The 23028-nt window shown below is 39.2% G+C and overlaps 1 protein-coding gene across 2 annotated transcripts in view; it reads left to right on the forward strand.

Moving 5' to 3' along the window:
* LOC126284477 (KIN17-like protein) overlaps positions 1 to 21602 on the forward strand; it is a 37303-nt gene extending 15701 nt beyond the window's left edge. For both annotated transcript variants that reach the window (XM_049983436.1, XM_049983435.1), the window contains exon 3: positions 21051 to 21602. In XM_049983436.1, coding sequence (XP_049839393.1) covers positions 21051 to 21375 — 325 coding nt within the window. In that variant the 3' untranslated portion in view covers positions 21376 to 21602. The remainder of the gene's footprint in view (positions 1 to 21050) is intronic.
* Positions 21603 to 23028: the final 1426 nt, after the last annotated feature.

The following is a 23028-nucleotide window of genomic DNA, read 5'->3' on the forward strand; positions in this document are numbered from 1 at the left end:
GCCAAAGCTTCTTTTTCAATTTGAGAATATTTGCGTTGGGCATCCGTGAGTGTTTTGGAGGCATAAGCAATGGGTTGTTCAGAACCGTCAGAAAAAATGGTGGGCAAGGACTGCACCAACTCCATATTGAGAGGCGTCCGTGGCAAGAATGAGATGTTGGCCAGGTCGATAAGTAGCCAGGCATGGGGCCTGTTTCAGCATAGTCTTCAATTTCTGGAAAGCCGCATCGCATGACGTGGACCAGTGAAAGGGCACGTTTTTATGCAACAGGCGATGCAATGGCTGAGCCACCGAAGCCACAGTCGGTAAAAACCTGTGATAGTATGCTATTTTCCCTAAGAAAGCCTGCAGTTCCTTAACAGATGTAGGGTGAGGAAGGGCATCAATCACAGCGACAGTTTGCTGAAGCAGACGAATACCAACCCCAAGTACGTGATAGATGCCTGAAAAAATTGTGATTTCTGAAGATTACACTTAAGACCGGCAGTCCTTAAGACATGAAACAGTGTGCGGAGATTCTGAAGATGTTCTTCAGTGGTGGAGCCCGTCACATCAATGTCGTCCATGTAATTGATACACCCAGGGACAGTGAGCAATAATTGTTCCAAGAATCGCTGAAATAGAGCAGGGGGGCTGGCAACTCCGAATGGCAATCGTTGGTATTGATAGAGGCCGAAAGGCGTGTTAAGGACCAGAAACTGCCGGGAAGCAGCGTCGAGAGGAAGTTGATGATTAGCTTCTGACAGGTCAATTGTAGAAAAATACTGGCCTCCAGCAAGTTTAGTGAACAATTCTTCAGGTCGGGGCATAGGGTAAGTGTTGATCAGGCATTGAGCATTTACAGTGGCTTTAAAATCCCCACAGAGATGAATATCACCATTGGGCTTAGCAACAACAATGACAGGAGACGACCACTCACTGGAAGTGACAGGAATCAAGACCCCGGAAGTAGTGAGACGGTCCAGCTCCCGTTTTACTTGAGTACGAAGGGCCATAGGAATGGGCCGAGCCTGAAAAAACTTAAGCCAAGCAGTGGGTTAGAGCGTGATATGAGCTTCAAAGTCATTTGCACGGCCTAACCCAGGAGAAAACAGGGACAAAAATGTCGTCAATAAGGAATCCAGTTGAGCATAAGGAATAGCATCAGAGACAATAGTGACAGAGTCATCTGTGGAGAACCCAAAAACGTGAAAGGCATCGAAACCGAAAAGATTCTCTGCGTTACTCTGGTCGACCACAACTATGGGAACAGTGCGAATGACGGATTTGGAAGATACCTCAGCATTAAATTGTCCCAAGAGAGAAATCTTCTGTGTATTGTACGTCCGTAATTGCCGAGTGACAGGTGATAGGATTGGAGAACACAACTGAAGGTATGTCTGAGAACTAATGATAGTGGCAGCAGAACCAGTATCCACCTGCATGCGAACATCCTGACCAAGGATTTGGACAGTGAGGAATAACTTCCCTGAAAGGGAAGAAGTATCATTGACAGACAACACAGAATCAGCGTCACATTCATGAATGTCAGATATGCGGTCAGATTTGCAAACGGTTTACACATGACCCTTCTTTTTGCATTTATAACACACGGCCCAACGTTGTGGACAATCTTCTTGTGAATGTTGCGTAAAACACCACGGACACGAAGGAAGTTGCCATGGGTTTTGCTGCAATTTCTTAGAGGTTTATTTACGGTTAGGCCGAGGCTGCGCTTGGGAGCGTACTGCGGCCATGTCGGCCAGCGGGGACACACCGCACACTTTTTCAACAGCGTACAGAGGTTTTACTTCCCTGACATCACCCCACGCCTTTATTTGTGCCCCAGCGGCACGAGAAATTTCAAAAGACTGAGCGATGGATAGGACTTCTTTGAGAGTCGGATTTGCCAACTGAAGGGCACGTTGCCTAACTTCTTTGTTGGGCGCCGACCGGATAATAGCATCCCGTACCACGGAATCGGCGTAGGATTCTTTGTGAACTTCAGTAACAAATTGACACTTTCTACTGAGGCCATGAAGTTCAGCAGCCCAAGCGCGATAGGATTGATGCGGTTGTTTTTGGCAACGATAAAAGGCATCATGAGAGGCTACCACATGCATTTGCTTTTCAAAATATATGGGCAAAAGTGAGCACATTTCAGCAAAGGACAAAGATGCAGGATCTTTCAAAGGAGCCAATTGCGACAATAACCGATACATTTGAAGTGAAATCCATGACAGGAACAGAGATTTACATGTTTGTTCGTCTGTGACGTGAAATGCCAAGAAGTGCTGTCGACAACATTTTGCGTGATCAGGCCAATCTTCCGCTGTCTCGTCGTAAGGAGGAAAATGCTGATGACATGGTGATAGCCACACTAAATTATTACGAGCAAGTTGAGTGAATACTCATTAAGGATCTAAATACCATAATTAAGTATCACAAAGAGTGGATGTTATGCCTGAACCCTCATACAATTGAAGTATGCTGTTTTCAAGTGAGCAACCCCACATTAAGGACAAAACTAAACATATTCTTTTTTTGGTAGAAATGTAAAACACAGTCAGTTCCCAAAATACCTTGGAGTATACCTAACTTACTCCATCACCTTTAAAAAGCACCTTGAAACATCAGAGCGAAAATAGAAAACCACACGTAACTTGATCAGAAAATTTGCTCGAACAAGTTGGGGAGCACACACAGAGAGACTACGCATAGTAACACAAGTACTGATCTCTTCTGTTGCTGATCATTGCACTCCTGTATGAAGTAGAAACAGTCATGTTAAAAAGATATGTGTACATCTTAATGAAAAGTGTGGCTAATAATATGGAACACTCAAATCCGCATCTATTCCATTCCGTAGCTACCCATTGTGTCTTGAATATTTTCCTTCCTCACCTAGGTCACAACAACAAATGATTTGAGAGTGGGACAATATCAGCCATATCTCACTCTCCAAAGATCTGCCAGTAAATAATATCATGAGCCTCTTATCCTGCAGTAGGTTTAAATCTATATAACCCCTCTGGGGAACTACATTCCACCCACCAATGACTTGGAACAACAGTGGAGGTCAGAATGGGCATCCTTTCAGAACCACAGCTACTTAGTCTACACAGACCTAACCAAATCACTCCCAGGAATGCATTTGCCTTGGAAATCAGGGGATTGCCTGAACAGAATCAAGACACCACATGTCAGAATGCAAGCTATAGTCTTTTAATACTAACACAAATTCCTTACAGACGAATCGAAAAAGTGGTAGAAGCCGACCTCGGGGAAGATCAGTTTGGATTTCGTAGAAACATTGGAACACGTGAGGCAATACTGACCCTACGACTTATCTTAGAAGCTAGATTAAGAAAAGGCAAACCTACATTTCTAGCATCCGTAGACTTAGAAAAAGCTTTTGACAATGTTGACTGGGATACTCTCTTTCAAATTCTGAAGGTGGCAGGGGTAAAATACAGGGGGCGAAAGGCTATTTACAATTTGTACAGAAACCAGGTGGCAATTATAAGAGTCGAGGGGCACGAAAGAGGAGCAGTGGTTGGTAAGGGAGTGAGATAGGCATGTAGCTTCTCCCCAATGTTATTCAATCTGTATATTGAGCAAGCAGTAAAGGAAATAAAAGAAAAATTCGGAGTAGGTATTAAAATCCGTGGAGAAGACATAAAAACTTTGAGGTTCGCAGATGACATTGTAATTCTGTCAGAGACAGCAAAAGACTTCGAAGAGCAGTTGAACGGAATGGACAGTGTCTTGAAAGGAGGGTGTAAGATGAACATCAACAAAAACAAAACGAGGATAATGGAATGTAGTAAAATTAAGTCAGGTGATGCTGAGTGGAATTAGATTAGGAAATGGGTAGTAAAGGAGTTTTGCTATTTGGGGTGCAAAATAACTGATGATGGTCAAAGTAGAGAGGATATAAAATGTAGACTGGCAATGGCAAGGAATACATTTCTGAAGAAAAGAAATTTGTTAACATCGAGTATAGATTTAAGTGACAGGAAGTCGTTTCTGAAAGTGTTTGTATAAAGTGTGGCCATGTATGGAAGTGAAACATGGACGATAAATAGTTTGGACAAGAAGAGAATAGAAGCTTTCGAAATGTGGTGCTACAGAAGAATGCTGAAGATTAGATGTGTTGATCACATAACTAATGAGGAGGTATTGAATAGAATTGGGGAGAAGAGGTGCATGTGGCACAACTTGACTAGAAGAAGGGATCAGTTGGTAGGACATATTATGAGGCATCAAGGGATCGCCAATTTAGTATTGGAGGGCAGCGTGGAGGGTAAACATCATAGAGGGAGACCAAGAGATGAATACACTAAGGAGATTCATAAGGATGTAGGCTGCAGTACGTACTGGGAGATGAAGAAGCTTGCACAGTATAGAGTAACATGGAGGGCTGCATTAAACCAGTCTCAGGACTGAAGACTACAACAACAACAGTCTTTTAAGTGGAAAAGGCTGAAAATCCTCAGAGTGACTGGTTCTCTAAACAAACAGTACAGTACATATTAATCGAGTGTCCACACAGGAAATTCAAAGGGACTAGGGATGATGTGCTAACAGCAACAACAGGAGCAGTTGAATTGTGAACTGGCTACACATTGCAAAAGTCCCAACAGTACAGACCAACCGCCGTGTCAACAACCCTCAGCCCATTGGCGTCACTGGATGCGGATATGTGTGTGGTCAGCACACTGCTCTCCCGGCCATATGTTAGTTTCTGAGACTGGAGCCGCTACTTCTCAATCGAGTAGCTCTCAGTGATACAACTGTGGTAAGGCCGTTGGTCGTATAATTCTTAGACCTATTTACATGTTTTTGTGTTTGTAAATACTTTAGGGTTAAAGAAGACCACAAAAAACAGAAGCATTGATTCCTTTATAGGCACTAACAAAAAAAGAAGGAAAACGTGCTAGCTTTCAGACTGATGCACAGGATGAGCTAGAGTACACACACACACACACACACACACACACACACACACACACACACACACATAGAGTTGAATTTATGAAATTGATTACTGCTCTAGATGCCATATGATGCCTTTCGCGAGCAAGTGCTCTACCGACTGAGCTACCCAAGCACACTCACAACCCATTCTCACAGCTTCAGTTCTGCCATTACCTTATCTCCTACCTTCCAGACTTCACAATTATTACTTAATTTACAATTCATTTTAGTTTTACAAACCCTTGTTTCCCTTGAATAATTTGAGACACATTTGATCTGCATCTGTGGGCTTAATATCCCATTGCAGTTTCTAGCAATGGGAAGCAGCTACTAACATTAAGCAAATTCCACATGGACAGCTCATAACATGCTTTGAATTACGGTACCTGTGACTTTGATGGCTATAGCAAGTATGTTAAAAGCAAATGTCATTCAGTTAACAGTCCAATATGAATGAAGATAAGTTTTTTGCTTTGAGTTTTTTCCTGTGTGGTATGAGTGTGAAATGAAATCTGCTTTGCGGTGTGTGAAGTTCACTTGATTTACTTCTACGTTGATTGTCCTTCATGTCAATGCACTGCATTACTACACTGGCTGAAAAATAGGGGGTTGAAGTTCAACCCTGACTACTTTAAATGATGTAACCAACAGGTGCACATTTGCGTTCCACAGTGCTTTACTTTCACTGTTCACAAACCCCCCAATAATACACAGTTATATATCAAGTGCACTATCGTTTAACTTTCGATAAGTCTCATTAATAGGTTGAAGGCAGACATCAACATACTGCTACAATAGTTTACTGTTGAATATCTACAAGCAGTAAAAACCCAGCCACACAGTTCTTGCCACATAATACATTATGTATTGAACAGACACTGTCACTGTTTTATCATATGCCCTATTACACTTATTTCACACCTCGTCTGAAACTCGGCCATGGACTGACTTTCTTGGGACCAAAAATCAAGCCCTTATATATGAGGGTCATCCACAAAGTAAGATCTGTTTCTCTTTCTATCCATGGCAGCGCTACGATACCAGTTCTGAGCATGCATTGCAGCTCCTCTGACTCAAGAAAACAACATGACGCCATTTTCAGATCGCTGATGTTGATGTGTGCTTTGTAGTGCTTCTTTATAATGTCAGCCATAATTGAAAATGCCACTGGGTGTGAAATCAGATCTGTGATTCGTTTTCTAAATGCAAAGAAAGTTAAACCGAAGGAAATTCATTGGCAAATATGCGAGGTTTACAGACAAAATGCTATAAGTGATTCAGTGGTTAGAAGATGGGTCAGACTGTTCAGTGAAGGATGTGGTCAAGTGCCCAATGAATGTGACCAAACAACTCTTAAGGGAATTTCACTGGGACGCGTTTGATCATCCTCCGTACAGCCCAGACCTCGCTCCTAGCGACTTCATCTCTTCTTACACCTAAAATCTGTCCTTGGTTGTCAACACTTCAATGATGATGACAAACTGAAAGAACATGTTACCACATGCTTGAATACAGAGGTGGCAACCTACTATGAAGAAGGCATACAAAAACTTGTGCCATACTCTGATGAGTGCCTACAAAATTTTGGAAGTGATGTAGAAAAGTAAATTAACAGTTGTAGATTTTTGTACAATAAATATTTTTTCTCTGTATGTACACGTTTCTTTTATGTAACCAAATGGAACTTACTTTGTGGACACACTGAAACTACACATTGTGTGACGTTTAATTTACAGAAATTACAATTGAAACGTAACTCATTCAATTAACTGCTCGTATTGAAAAAGTGGCTCTTTTTAACAATTTCTTTTACCATGAGAATTAGTCCGAATTATTTGTTTAAATGATAAAATTAACATATATAGTTATACAAATAATACTTTTGACAAAACTGGTAATTACTTTGGAATTAATTAAGGACTGGCTTTGCTAACATGTTCTCGAATAGAGCCAAATAGATCCTTTAAGAATACTATTAGTTGTTCCTCCAAATGTTTATAATTATTACAGAATTTATATTTGTTTATAAGTCAACAATAGAATTTAAGTTATGGAACAATTACAAATTTCACTCTATAATGAAAGTATTAACTAGGAATAGTTCAAATAAATTAGAAAAACAATTACATACATAAAACTAAGAACAAAATTAGATCTCGTGCTATATTCTTTAAAATTGAGGGCCAACCTTTCTCTTTAATGAAAATGTAGATTATACTCAAGTTTGTTAATGTAATTTGTCAGACATGAAAAAATTAATTTTAAGGAGGCAGATGGCAAAACAAGAGGGGAAGTAAAAATATCCCACCTTGCTTTTTCACATCACCCTCTCATCCTATTGGCCAGATAGATATTGCAAATAGCTAACTGGGCAGTTCAGTGACAACAAGTGACCCCAGACACACCGAGCGAGGTGGCGCAGTGGTTAGCACACTGGACTCAATTTCGGGAGGACGACAGTTCAAACCCGCGTCCTGCCATCCTGACTTAGGTTTTCCGTAATTTCCCTAAAACGCTTCAGGCAAATGCTGGGGTGGTTCCTTCGAAAGGGCACGGCCGATTTCCTACCCTACCCTATCCTTCAGTAATCCGAGCTTCTGCTCCATCTCTAATGACCTCGTTGTTGACGGGACGTTAAACACTTATCATATCTCATGACCCCAGACAATGAGTTAAAAATCTAAACACAAAAAAAATATTATATGAGAAATCTTATCAGAACTGCAGTACATGTTGTTGTTGTTGTTGTTGTTGTTGTTGTGGTCTTCAGTCCTGAGACTGGTTTGATGCAGCTCCCCGTGCTACTCTATTATGTGCATGCTTCTTCATCTCCCAGTACCTACTGCTGCCTACATCCTTCTGAATCTGCTTAGTGTATTCATCTCTTGGTCTCCCTCTACGATTGTTACCCTCCACGCTGCCCTCCAATGCTAAATTGGTGATCCCTTGATGTCTCAGAACATGTCCTTCCAACCGATCCCTTCTTCTAGTCAAGTTGTGCCACATGATCCTCTTCTCCCCAATTATATTCAATACTTCCTCATTAGTTATGTGATCTACCCGTCTAATCTTCAGCATTCTTCTGTAGCACCACATTTCGAAAGCTTCTATTCTCTTCTTGTCTGAACTATTTATCGTCCACGTTTCACTTCAATACATGGCTACACTCCATACAAATACTTTCAGAAACGACTTCCTGACATTTAAATCTATATTCGATGTTAACAAATTTCTCTTCTTCAGAAACACTTTTATTGCCATTGCCAGTCTACGTTTTATATCGTCTATACTTCGACCATCATCAGTTATTTTGCTCCCCAAATAGCAAAACTCCTTTACTACTTTAAGTGTCTCATTTCAAACCTCAAAGTTTTTATTTCTTCTCCATGGATTTTAATACCTACTCCGAACTTTTCTTTTGTTTCCTTTATTGCTTGCTCAATATACAGATTGAATAGCATTGGGGATAGGCTAAACCCTGTCTCACTCCCTTCCCAACCACTGCTTCCCTTTCATACCCTTCGTTTCTTATAAGTGCCATCTGCTTTGTGTACAAATTATAAATAGCCTTTTGCTACCTGTGTTTTACTCCTGCCACCTTCAGAATTTGAAAGAGAGTATTCCAATCAACATTGTCAAAAGCTTTCTCTAAGTCTACAAATGCTAGAAACGTAGGTTTGCCTTTCCTTAATCTTTTTTCTAAGATAAGTTGTAGGGTCAGTATTGCCTCATGTGTTCCAACATTTCTACGGAATCCAAACTGATTTTCCCCGAGATCGGCTTCTATCAGTTTTTCCATTCGTCTGTGAAGAACTCGTGTTAGTATTTTGGAGCCGTGGCTTATTAAACTGATAGTGCGGTAATTTTCACATCTGTCAACACCTGTTCTCTTTGGAATTGGAATTATTATATTCTTCTTGAAGTCTGAGGGTATTTCGCCTCTCATACATCTTGCTCACCAGATGGCCGAGTTTTGTCAGGACTGGCTCTCCCAAGGCTGTCAGTTCTAATGGAATGTTGTCTTCTCTGGGGGCCTTGTTTTGACTCAGGTCTTTCAGTGCTTTGTCAAACTCTTCATGGAGTATCATATCTCCCATTTCATCCTCATCTACATCCTCTTCCATTTCCATAATATTGTCCTCAAGTACATCGCCCTTGTATAGACCCTCTATATATCCCTTCCACCTTTCTGCTATCCCTTCTTTGCTTAGAACTGGGTTTCCATCAAAGCTCTTGATACTCTTGATATTCATGCAAGTGGTTCTCCTTTGTCCAAAGGTTTCTTTAATTTTCCAGTAGGCAGTATCTATCTAACGCCTAGTGAGATAAGCCGCAACATCCTTACATTTGTCCTCTAGCCATCCCTGCTTAGCCATTTTGAATTTCCTGTCGATCTCATTTTTGAAACGTTTATATTCCTTTTTGCCTTCTTCATTTACTGCATTTTTATATTTTCTCTTTTCATCAGTTATATTCAACATTTCTTCTGTTGCCCAAGGGTTTTTACTAGCCCTCGTCTTTTTACTTATTTGATCCTCTGCTGCCTTCAATATTTCATCCCTCAAAGCTACCCATTCTTCTTCTGCTACTGTATTTCTTTCCCCCATTCCTGTCAATTGTTCCCTTATGATCTCCCTGAAACTCTGTACAACCTCTGGTTTAGTCAGTTTATCCAGGTCCCATCTCCTTAAATTCTGACCTTTTTGCAGTTTCTTCAGTTTTAATCTACAGTTCATAACCAATGGATTGTGGTCAGAGTCCGCATCTGCCCCTGGAAATGTCTTACAGTTTAAAACCTGGTTCCTAAATCTCTGTCTTACCATTATATAATCTATCTGAAACTTACTAGTATCTCCAGGGTTTTTCCATGTATACAACCTTCTTTCATGATTCTTGAACCAAGTGTTAGCTATGATTAAGTTATGATCTGCACAAAATTCTACCAGGCAGCTACCTCTCTCATTTCTTAGCCTCAATCCATATTCACCTACTATGTTTCCTTCTCTCCCTTTTCCTACTCTCGAATTCCAGTCACCCATGACTATTAAATTTTCGTCTCCCTTCACTACCTGACTAATTTCTTTTATCTCATCATACATTTCATCAATTTTTTCGTCATCTGCAGAGCTAGTTTGCATATAAACTTGTGCTACTGTAGTAGGTGTGGGCTTCGTGTCTATCTTAACCACAATAATGTGTTCACTCTGCTGTTTGTATTAGCTTACCCTAATTCCTATTTTTTTTATTCATTATTAAACCTACTCTTGCATTACCCCTATTTGATTTTGTATTTATAACCCTGTATTCACCTGACCGAAAGTCTTGTTCCTCCTGCCACCGAACTTCACTAATTCCCACTATATCCAACTTTAACCTATCCATTTCCCTTTTTAAATTTTCTAACCTACCAGCCCGATTAAGGGATCTGACATTCCACACTCCGATCCGTAGAAAGCTAGTTTTCTTTCTCCTGATAACGATGTCCTCTTGAGTAGTCCCGGCCTGGAGATCCGAATGGGGGACTATTTTACCTCCAGAGTATTTTACCCAAGAGGACGCCATCATCATTTAATCTATAGTAAAGCTGCATGACCTCGGGAAGAATTACGGCTGTAGTTTCCCCTTGCTTTCAGCTGTTCGCAGTACCAGAACGGCAAGGCCATTTTGGTTAGTGTTACAAGGTCAGATCAGTCAGTCATCCAGACTGTTGCCCCTGCAACTACTGAAAAGGCTGCCGCCCCTCTTCAGGCACCACATGTTTGTCTGGCCTCTCAACAGATACCCCTCCGTTGTGGTTGCAGCTACAGTACGGCTATCTGTATCGTTGAGGCATGCAAGCCTCCCCACCAACAGCAAGGTCCATGGTTCATGGGGGGCTGCAGTACATAACTTTTTCAAATTTGTATTTATATGACTTGGCCATATGAAAATCGCGATGCAAAATATTTACATACAGTGTATTGTACAATGGCACAAAATATGCAGAAGTTGTATTTTTAATAGAAATTGGTCATCTTCATCCTAAGTGATGTCCTTTTTGGGTAAACGAAGATTACATTTTAATATACATCTCACATTGTACAAGTCCTGTCTTGCTTAAAAAAAATAAATCCTCATGTGTTACAAAAAGTTAAATTATGCTGCACATTGCAGCTCATTTTTTAGACAGAAAATCTCACTTGCTCAATGTTTAGTATTTTCACAAGCACTTTCACACTTTTAGTGGGCTTTTACATATTTTCTCACCAAACTGGTTCAAGTGGCAGTTAGAAAGGAAATGCACTGCTATCAGTGCCCTTGGAGGTGGTTCTCCTCTGAAAAAAATACTTTAACTTCTAACTTAAATATAAGGAAAAAATGTTTCACTCTAAAATGGTAGCTTTACTTCATAAATAGAGAGATTACACAGTTCTCATAACACCACAGTAATTAGCACTAAAATTGACTATAGTACGAAATGTGTGGACCAGAATATTTTTAAAAATAATGTGGACATTGCACTACAAAACATTACTCTAAGTCATAACTGTCTGAAACTGGTTAAATTTGAAAGACTTTTGTTTCTGCCACATTTGCAGAACAGCAAAACTCAAGATGTGCAGTAGCATAGATTTACTAATTGTTATATTATTTAAAAAATTAGTCACTATCACGTAACTCAATAACTGTTCAAATCAAATTTAAGGGGATGGAAGCTGTACCATATCATTTCCCCACTTCTCTGCTCAACTGTGAACACTATTCACATTCAACTAGAAAATTAAATCCTCACATCACAAAAAGTTACCAAATAGTTGACCTGTCAGAATATTCACATCAGTCCAGCACCACAATTATCAGTTAATCAGCAAAATTACTTTTCTTCATTCCAAATGTTAACTGTGATAGGTATACCCCTTTTGGTCTTGTTTTAAATTAACATAACAACATTGTAAGGAAAGTTACCATTAAGAAGCTAATGTAGGTTACTATACCACTCTCTTGTTTTTGTCAGTCCGTGTAGATTTCTTTACAATGAATAAGCAGATGTAATCAGTTGACATTGTGTTACACGCATTTGTCATGTACAGCCAGTCCTTGGTGCCTTATGCAGCACTTTGTTCAACTGTATTACTAACTTTATCTGAATAAAGATACACACATATGGATTTGTTGGAAAATAACTTTTATGTTTGTGCTGATTTCTAGGCTGAGGACTCGGAAAGAAATATTAGTTTTGCTGTCTAGTTTGAGCACAGACTTCATTCTGTGTTACATACTCATCTTGGAGAATGGTCACCAACAGTCAGTTGTCTCAACCAACACTTCAGAAAATCTAATACAGTTTCTTACAATCGAAACTATGTTCAGTCAACAACATTACAGTACTCGAAGAACGATTCCAAGTTAATTAGTGCTAGTTATTTGTTGAGATGTTACACGATTTGTCTGCTAAAACAGGGTTCATGAAATCCATTTCATATATTTATATGGCTGATTCACTTAATGCTGTCAAATGAAATTGCTGGAAGTATTGTGGACTTTTCTCTTGAAGGCAAAAATGCTTTAAGTAAATCTTTATTTAATGTAAATTTGCTACATCGTTTGAGTATTTTCATTGATGTATAACAAAGAGACTAATATGTAGCTCAACATATTATATTTGCAATGTATCATCATTATACAGTTGTAGTTGAGGATGGTGCCTTGTCAAATGGTGTAATTTTGACACAAATTCTGACAATGCCAGAATTTGTTATAACTTCAAAATGCAAATTGAACATTTTCAGAATATGATGAAAAATGCACTTCTCACTGATATAAATTATTCTTGAACTCCTCTTTTCCAATTCTTTAGTACTTCAGCTCTATTTTGATGAATTTTGTGCTATAGGTATAACTTATTATTTGTAATGTACAACTGATTTGTGACCATCTTTTCTTACTATCAACTATCACTGAAAACTGGAAAATACTTTTCCTTTCCAAATCAAATCCACATATACCATACAATTACAGTGCTTTTCCTAGCCTGTTTTCTGCAGGAGAAGTGTGTTACAGTTATGTAGAGAAAGATGTACATCAAAGAAATGAAGATGGGAACATGTGAAATATTCTTAGCTTCCATTCTTCCAGAGTGAACATGTGGTGAGGTACTGTCATTTTGAACTTTTGATTCCAAAAGGACCAAGTGTGTTTCCTTGGTACTTGACTATTTTTGAAAGTGAAATTGTTCCTTTTTGCAATTTGATGCTAATGTTCTACTTGAGAGGATTTAGTGGTAATTACAGTGTAAGGAAAACAGTTAATACATCATCCAGTTAATTTGTTTATAGTTTTCCACAAACCAGTGAACACTACATGGTGGTAACCAATCATTTGTGGTGCACTGTCATTGGCAGTGAATTCAGCATAAAATATCATGTCTTGTAAAGAGAGACTAATATTGAATTCAAGTAGAAGAGTACAAAGAGCATTTATACTAGTTTTTAGAATGTACACAGGGAGGACAAAAATATGGAAAAAGGAAAAAAAAAACATGTTACTGTGCCTAATAGGGTGTAGAAATTGTCAAGGTAATCTTTTACCATACTCCTTGCAAAATAATGGCAAGTTCAGATAATGATGGTGGATGTGGATGCTTATCACACACCTTTCTCCCCAAAGTAGACAGCAGAGGCTCAATAATAATGTGATCTGGTGACCGTGGTTGCCAGGGAAGATGCGACACTTCATCCTTGTACTTACAAAACGAGTCCTGGATGATGCGAGCCATGTGAACAAGTGCCCTGTTGTCTTGGAACTCAGCATCACTTGTTGGAGAACAAACATTGTACTATGGGATGAACCTGATCAGTGAGATTGGTCACATAATCTTTGGTAGTAATGCCACTTTGCAGAGTAACCATGGTGCCCATGGAATACCACAGTATGGCTGCACATATAATAACCAGATCCCTATGAAGTTTCACTCGTGGGATGTAAACTCAGCCTTCATCTCTCTATTAAACTCAAAGTGAACAACATGTCACAAATGTGACAAATTCCACATGTGACTCTATTTTACAATACTTGCACAACTTTCATAAATTTCAAACATGCAAAATCCAGTACATAATTGCAAGATAAGTACTAGAACTTCAAACAAGAAACTGTCAGTTGATAAATAAACTTACAGCACCATGCCACGGTCATGTGGTCAGATGGCACTTTTGATGTCTGATGGCTGCAGTAGGATGAGGAAACTTCTGAGTGTGTACTGTTCTGATCTTGCTGTAGCTAAGAGCTGGAAGTTTTTGCTGTTACTGATGGGTTTGAAAGTGAAGTGAATTATCTTTGAGGCTCCATCAGACTGATAACTTTAGAAGACAGCCAAAATGCAGCTTAAAAAATAAGAAAGTATATGGACTCAAACTCAGAACTTTGTCTACATTATGCAGTGTTTACCACTAGACCACTATCACATACATTGTGGTAATAGCTTAAGGGGACAACACTTCCTCTAGCCTCGTCCGAATTCTACCTTGTTGCCAAATTGTGCACATGGCAGGCCTCAGAATTCTGAGTGGGTGTCCGGTTTTGTTGGCAGTCTTAAGTGAACAATTTAGACTTAATTGATGTGGCAGCTGGCCAGCAGGCGGAAGACTGTACTTATAACTAGCTTTTCACACATATTAAAAATTATTACACTCGACACTACTTAGTGCTGTTTGTAGAACTTCCTATTTATTAATTTTAGAAATCTATATTATAAAAGTTAACCATCACCTTTCCACATTAGAAATTGTTTTAAAAATGTGCAATGTGTGTATATGAAATTCCAAACTATTGTAATTTTGCAAACGAAGTAGCACAACTAACTTGTCATTTACAGGATGTATAATTATTCCAAGTACTGTTAGCTAAAGATTACTAACTGTGAAATTCACAATCACAAATGGAGATATAAGACTACAATAAAAGACACAATGTATTGCATAGTACACTAAATATGTTGTTCTGTGATGATTAATAATGAGATGTATCTATACTACTATACGTGTGTCTGGGTCCGTTACATTATAACGTGAAGACATACTGAGGTTTTTTCATGGTGTTCCGATATCAGGGTACATTTATTTGCAAAGACCTTTGATAACATCAGAAACAAGTATCATTTGTCTGGCGTCTATCTATCTGTCAGATACATAATCCAACGTAGAGAATGACAACAATGGAAACACATGCCGGAGTTACCTGCAGGACATCTGCTACCAATTCCACTTGTAGCTGCTCCATTTAACAAGATTGTAGTTGACCTGCCGGCCGAAGTGGCTGTGCGGCTCTAGGCGCTGCAGTCTGGAACCGCGAGACCGCTACGGTCGCAGGTTCGAAGCCTGCCTCGGGCATGGATGTGTGTGATGTCCTTAGGTTAGTTAGGTTTAAGTAGTTCTAAGTTCTAGGGGACTAATGACCTCAGAAGTTAAGTCCCATAGTGCTCAGAGCCATTTGAACCATTTTTTTTTGTAGTTGACCTCTTGGAAGATTTCCGAAGCCGATGAGTAGGAATAAGTGATTAATGGTCTGCACTAAGTACTTTACCCACTACACTGTTAGAAAGGTTGTATCAAGTGCCGAAGCTATCAAAAATGCCAGGTTTCTTGTAGAATGCATAATTTTGAAGCAGGAGGCACCACCTGTAATTAATGCCGGTTGCAGAAAAGTGTTTGCCAAGACTGGTATCGGGAATAATTACACAATGCAACACTGCTCAAAGGATGATATCTGCCTACCACTTCCAGACAAGTGACATCACAGAACATTTTAATAAGACTTTGGTCATTGTGCTCTTTACATAGGTTGATGCTGAACAGAGAGACTGGAATACAATACTGTCTGTCATAATCTTTGCGTATGAGATTGCAAAGAAAGCACTACAGGTTTCATGGCATTTTTCCTAATCCAAGGTCGAGAAACTAAAATAATAATGGATACTTTGTTTCTGTTGTACCCCGTGATGCTACGAATGACGATTTCAAACACTTTGTCACCAAAATTGAAAGAAAACCCCTGGAACCCATATGGTCCTTCGATTCCCAGCATAAGGAACATGAACCTTATAATGACAAATACTGGTCTGTAAGTCACAGTTCATGTTCAGTGTATTAATGTTCCTTTCATAATGCAGGATTTGCCATTGCAGTGCTCCTTTTTGGATTTATTTGACTTACTGGAGATTAAATACTATTCTGCTTTTCTTTTTCTTTAGTTGACCATAGTCTTCTGTGCAGCAACCTAGGACTCTCTCTCTCTCTCTCTCTCTCTCTCTCTCTCTCTCTCTCTCTCTCTCTCTCTCTCTCTCTCTCTCTCTCTCTTTTGCTTTGTGTGAGAAGGAAATAATACAATTTTCAATTTCTTCGATAATATGTGTATATCAAAAACATTTACAGTGTCCGTCAAATAACAAAAGAGTTTAGTGATCACATCTAACACACAAACACTACATAAAAGTGCAGAATTATAGATCAATTCATTTGTTTCAATGTTAATACAGCCATTGTCATGTTTTCCTCCACTTATTCTGAGGAGACATGCTTTTCGGCAGCCAGCAATTCACAGAGCCTCTACATCGTGCCCGTGCAGGTACTTCCTCTTTCGAAATTACTGTGATTGTCCTGTGCCCTGGTTCTTCACATGCACATAAGCAAATAAATCCACACAGTGATCTCCTGTACACTAATTTGATTTATTGTTCTGTCATTCGTGAGCATCATTTGCTGGTAAAGAAGGCGTAGGGATATGCATCAATCTTCTGGGTTGATATTCAACACCACACCATTCTTTCTTCATTTTTATTAATGTTTATTATTTTTTTTATAAATGAACCGCAAATACATTTATATTTCTTTCTTTCTGTCTTTCTTTATTCCCTCTTGATGCATTATTCCATAGTGTTAAATGTTGTGACTTTAAAGTTCCAATGAAATCACAGTTCTCATCTTGAGCCATTTCTTACATTATCTATGAATGTATCTTGTTAAAAAGACTCAGAGAAAAATCTTATGATCTATGCATCTTTTGTTATCCTCTCCCACTGCATGTTGCTAATCATGTATGTGATTTTTATGCAGACGACTCTGTGATGGATTACGTAGTTCTTGAAAATTTCTTCACCTCTTCTACTACCCCAGCTTGGTAAGGAGCCCTGAGCAATGAATAATACACTTGCTGACGGAGTTGATTCCTTAGCATAACATTGTAATGCTTGGTTTTTTAAGGTAGCAAGTTTGAATCCTGATGAAATAAATTTTTATTAGCTTATTTTGATTATGAAGGGGGTGACACTACAGTTCATGATAATTGTGTTTGAAGTAGTTTCAATTATCTGTGCTGTGTTTTAGTAAGAGAAAATGTTCAGTCCATTGATAATAATTTAATTATTGTCAGATATAGTCAGATGGTGCAGTGTTCAAGGCAGTGGATTCACATCTGACAGTACTAAGTGTCAATTTCCCACTGGGACAAAAATTTCAGGCAGTGTTTGTAGGTATTCCAGGAGAGTGGGGGAGGGTGCATGGGAGGCATTCACATGGTTCAGAATTAAAATATATTTAAAAGGTTACTGTAATACTCAAAGCTGACACTTTGTTGCAAAAAAATTTATTCTTGACAGTAATGTTGATCAGTCATTTGCTTCTTAAAATGTGCTTCATTATAAAAACTGACACTCTAAAGTAGACAATTTGAGGACCTACCATGTAAAAACTCATTAGATTTTGAATGTGGTAAAAGGTATGCTAAAATAAATGTATTTTAAGTGGTTCAGTATCATTTAATAATGAGTACTGTGAAAAAAGAAAATATTGCAACTTAACAATGAAGTTGTATTGCCAGTTGGTAGTTTTTGTATTGAGTACAATTGAATACAATGGGATGGACAGCAAAAGAAATTAGCCAAAGAGTAAAAATTGTCTGGAGTGCTGTTGTTAAACTAAACAGGGTTTTCAGAATTAAACTTTCAATATGCCTAGAAAGGAAAGTTTACATTTATTGTGTATTATCTCGTTTGACATACAGCAATGAGACATGAACTTTTAATGCAGAAACCATTCAAAGACTAAGGACTGGTCTAAGAGCGATGGAGGAAAACACATTGGGAATTCCAAGAACAGACAATAAAATAAGCAAATAGATTAGGCTGGACCGAGAGTCATAATTATGACCACCATGTTTAAAGTTGCAGAAAAGTTCTTGTAGAATTTAAATACTTTTGGGTTAAATGAGACCACTCCCGGAAAAGTAGAAATGTTGAGTCGTATATAGACACACACAAAAAGAAAGAAAACTTGCTAAACACACACACACACACACACACACACACACACACACACTTGCATGTGCACCTATGCCCCAACATGGTGCTGGCTGGGTAGACATTGCCAGTGCTGCATTTTGGCAGGTGGATTTGTTGAGATGGGCGAGGTGGATAGAAGGAGAGAGGCAGGGGGGAGAATTTGGGGTTGAGTGGTGAGCTGCTCGGAGGAAGCAGCTGGTTTGCTGGCTAGGACTGCAGGTCGGAGGGATGGCAGGTATACGGCTTAGGCATGTAAGTTGAGGTTGTCAGAGCCAGTGGGGAGGGACACATGCTGAAGGTGATGTGGGAATGTGAATTGGGGGTGGGTAACAAGATGGAGGAAGCTGAAACTGTTGAGTGGAGGGTGAGGGGTAGTGAGTGACTGTAGATCGAGGCCAGGATGATTATTGGAGTGAAGAATGTGTTGTAAGGATAAATACCATCTATATAGTTTACAAAAGCTGGCGGTGTAGGGAAAGATCCAGATGGCTTTGGTTTTGAAGCAGCTGTTGATATTGAGCATAGTGTGCTTAGCTGTGCTTCCGAGTGGTCAATTTTTGTTCTTGGGAACAGTTTGGCAGTGGTGGTTCATCCCGGTGGACATCTGGTTGGTAGTCATACCAACACAAAAAAGAAAAAAGAAACTGTGCAGTGTTTGCAACACAGTTGGTGTATGACACAGCTGCTTTCACAGGTGGCCCGGCCTGTGATGGAATATGATAAGCCTGTGACTGGATTGGAGTAGGAAGTGCTGGGAGGATGGATCTGGCATGTCCACAGGGATATGGTCCATGTGGCAATGGGTTATGTCTGGGAGTGAGTGGCATAGGGATGGACTAGGATGATGCGTGGGTGACAGAACACTAGTGGGGGGAGGGGGGGGGGGGGGGGAGGGGGGCAGATTGCGAAGGATCTTGGGTAGGATGTGTGTCATTTCAGGGCATGATGAGAGATATCAAAGCCCTGATGAAGGAGACGGTTCAGAACTGATCTGTCCCACTCCTATCCCTTTGCCACTGGGATCATATTCCAGTGGTTGACCAAGGTCTTAAGAGATGCCCAGTCCACCCACCCACCTCCCAGCACAACATGCAGCTGAGCACAACACACTCAGTTTCAATGGCTGCTCCACAACGCAAGTCGTGTGACTACTTCCCTCCACAATAAGCTTCTTTAAACTACACAGATGGGAGTTATTCTTATTTCCCATCCTTCACTCCTGTAATTACCCTGGCCTCTATCTCCATAATTGTTGTGGCCTCCTGTATGTACAGTAACCTACTGTCCCCACACCCTCCACCCAACAGTTTCACCTTCCTCTGTCCTGTCACCCCCTCCCAATTCACGTCCCCACATCACCTTCGGTGTGTGCCGCTCCCTACTGACTCCTACAGCTGTGCATTATGTGCCTAGCCCATATATCTGTCACCCCTCTCTCCCACATTCCTTTCTGGCAAACAGCCGCCTGCCTCCCTCCCTCCCTCCCTCCAAGGCACTAGCAACCTGACCACAATCCTCCTCCTGCCTCCTGCCTCTCTCCCTCTTTACCCACCCCACATGCCACACACCCCCACCATAACCCATTGAACTGCCGAAAAGCAGCACTGGCATTGTTTGTCCAACCAGGACTCTCTCTCTCTCTCTCTCTCTCTCTCTCTCTCTCTCTCTGTGTGTGTGTGTGTGTGTGTGTGTGTGTGTGTGTGTGTGTGTGTGTGTGTGTGTTTGTTTGTTTTACTGTAACTCGGGGGTCATGTGTCACCTGGCATACATGTATTTTTACTGTTTGGACAAGTTATCCAATGTGATGATGTAATGCATATTTTATGTTTTATGATTGACTTAAAGTACAGTGTACATGGCAAATCTCTACTTGCAGTTACTGACTGTGTCGTAAATAATTACATGGATGCTTCAGTTTATTAATAAAAGTTATGACACCGTACAGGTTTTTTGTTTCAGTTGGTGTCATAGATAACCTGACTGTACCTAACACATTTTACCTGGAAATTTAAAATAAGAGTGTTATAGATGGTACTGATTTTGTACACTGCAACTGCAACTACATGTGAACTTAAGATGGGAGTTAAACTACAGGAAATGATCATCACTTTGTAAATAATTTTTAATGTTAAACAGAATAGAGACAATATATAGAAAAAAATTGAAAATCTTAAAAAAAATTTATAGAAAGTTTCGAAATTTTTTATAATTTTACAATTGAAAATTGACATTAAAAAAATTGTCCAAATATAATATTCAGCAGCCATTTCAGTTATGTTCCTTTCTATAAATACTTTCCCACTGCTGTTACACAATTCACAGATAAATGCAAATGCCATATACTACGCGTTATTTTACAGTGTAGTAAAAATTTGAACCTTGAATATATTATTAAAAGCAAACAATCTGAGTTACTTCTATAAATAGCACTTGTTTTGCTGTCCATTTGTCTATCTGACTGTACAAGTTCATTCTAAATTTAATTTGGATCACAATATTTATTGTGATTTTTGTCACTTTCCTGCTCAACTGTGCATGTACCAAATGCAAAGCAATTAGGTTTCTGACATCATGTCTATTTCTCACATGCTCTTCTTGTTTCCTGTCATTGTTTAGTTTACTTATAATGAATGTCAAGAATGTCCTTGCTCTGTGAACACAAACAAAGAGGTTTCTGTCAGATTTGTGGATTGAAATTGTAGGTTTCTCTTTAGCCATTACTTTTTAGTGACACAATAATTACAAGCAGTCTTTTGAGTTGAATTACTGTATTTTACAGGCCTGAAGAGAAATCTGACTTTGACTTCAGTGATGAAATGCCGACAGTTAACCCAGGCCCACTACCAACTCGTGGTGCACAACCAATTGGTAGTGCCAAAAAGAAAACTACGAGTCTGGATGGTATACTATCAAATATGCGCAGGCACCGACAGATAGCAGAAATGGAGAAACAAACAAGAACTCCTACCAATCCCTCCCTGACAGATCAGCAACAAAACCAGCAGCAGCCGCAGCAACAGCAACAGCAGCAGCAGCAGCAGCAGCAGCAGCAACAACAACAACAACAACAACAACAACAACAGCTACAACAACAACAGACGTAGCAATGTCAGTGACTTTTGTAATTTTTTGGGCATTCAAGTAAGCAGAATTAAGCAATTAGTTGATTGTGACTAGAGTAAATATGGTATTGTCAGGTGCAAGCCATGTTGGTTCACTTTTGAAGAAAAATGCTCTCAGCAAATCTTCAGTTTGTGGTTTTTTGTTAGATTACTTGTTTAATTTATAGGATGTTTCATAAAATTAAAATATATGGTCATCGGACATTAAATTTTAGTAATATAACTTTTGGAATTAGTTACTACATGTATAAAATTTAAGGTGCATCGTGTGTCCAGTTTTGCTGTCTCAGAATTACATTCTGAATCATTCAAAACAATTAAATGATTCTGATGATATTCATTCAGTTAATAAGCCATCTTCTTGGCTACCCTATATGGTATCCATATCATCTTAGAACGCTTTGCAACTCTTCAGAGACTGAAAGTACATTAGTCAGGAGCATTCTGTGTATACTCAATGTGAGTAACGAGTTGTACACTTTAACTTTGAAGTTGTTAAATGTATGGACTGAACAGAAGAGGGAAGTTGATTTCGGGGGAGGAAGGGAGTAGCTGTTTATCACTTTGGCAGTCTACATTTTTGTTTTGTCATTTTTTACTTTGTGTGTGGTTTTGCGTTGGTAGATATTAGCTCTGCTGTTTCTTTTAATATGCATTTAGAAATTAATGACCAAGAGAAGAAAATAGTTTTCCTTGGAAAATATCTAGAGTTGCAGCAAGAATGTCTCCATAGCAGCAGGCCACAAAAAGATATGAAAGTGGAAGAACACTATGCAGTTTTATTTCCCTGCTGGTTTAGTTAGTAATTTACTTCCAGTTTAGTTGTGTGTCAATATTTATTCTTAAAAGCTGTATCAATTTACTTTTTTGTCTTTGTTTACTTCTAGCAGAAGGTGTATTTAAAAGAGGATTACAGAGAATTTTATTTGATGTGGGCTAGTTTTTTAGCAAAGTAAATTTTTACATTTCGAAGTGCATGTCTGTAGTGTCATGGTGTGCATTAAGTAGAGTCTTATAATCCCCGTAGCAGATAATTGAGGTGCTACATAACTGAACAAATCATTTAGTGCAGCTATGTCAAAAAATGGTCTAAGAATGCTTTCCACACCTTCCTTCACACCAGTGTGTTTTTAATCGAGAAGAACTGCCTTCTATTACTTAGTAATGAATCAGTTGTAGCTAAGGGTGAGGCATTTTTACCACAAAATTCAAGTTTTGCAACCATTTGTCAAAGGTAACACAATTTAGAGTTTCTCTTAAACCATGCAACTCCATGGATTCTTCTTTTCAAATACAGGCACTGCTTAGTCAACAGTTAAAAAGGCAGCAGAGGAAGTACTTTTTTGTGTCCAAACAGACTGACTACCGGAGAAATGATCTTGCTTTTCAAAATAATTGTCTAGTGTATTGTACCTCAGGAATTCAAATATTTTTGAGACACTTTTTTTTTGACAACTGAAAAAGATCAGTAGTGTTGTGGCACATGAGTGGCCGGTTTTTAAAAAACATTAGACTGCACTGGCAGTTTAATGTCCATTTTTGGTGCAGGAACTGCAGACTATTAGCTTGGATTGCTTCAGTGTTGTAGAGTTTGGTTGTGCACCAGCACTCTGAAACACATGCGTTTACTTAAGA

This window comes from Schistocerca gregaria, chromosome 8 (assembly GCF_023897955.1).
Source record: "Schistocerca gregaria isolate iqSchGreg1 chromosome 8, iqSchGreg1.2, whole genome shotgun sequence".
NCBI lineage: Eukaryota > Metazoa > Arthropoda > Insecta > Orthoptera > Acrididae > Schistocerca > Schistocerca gregaria.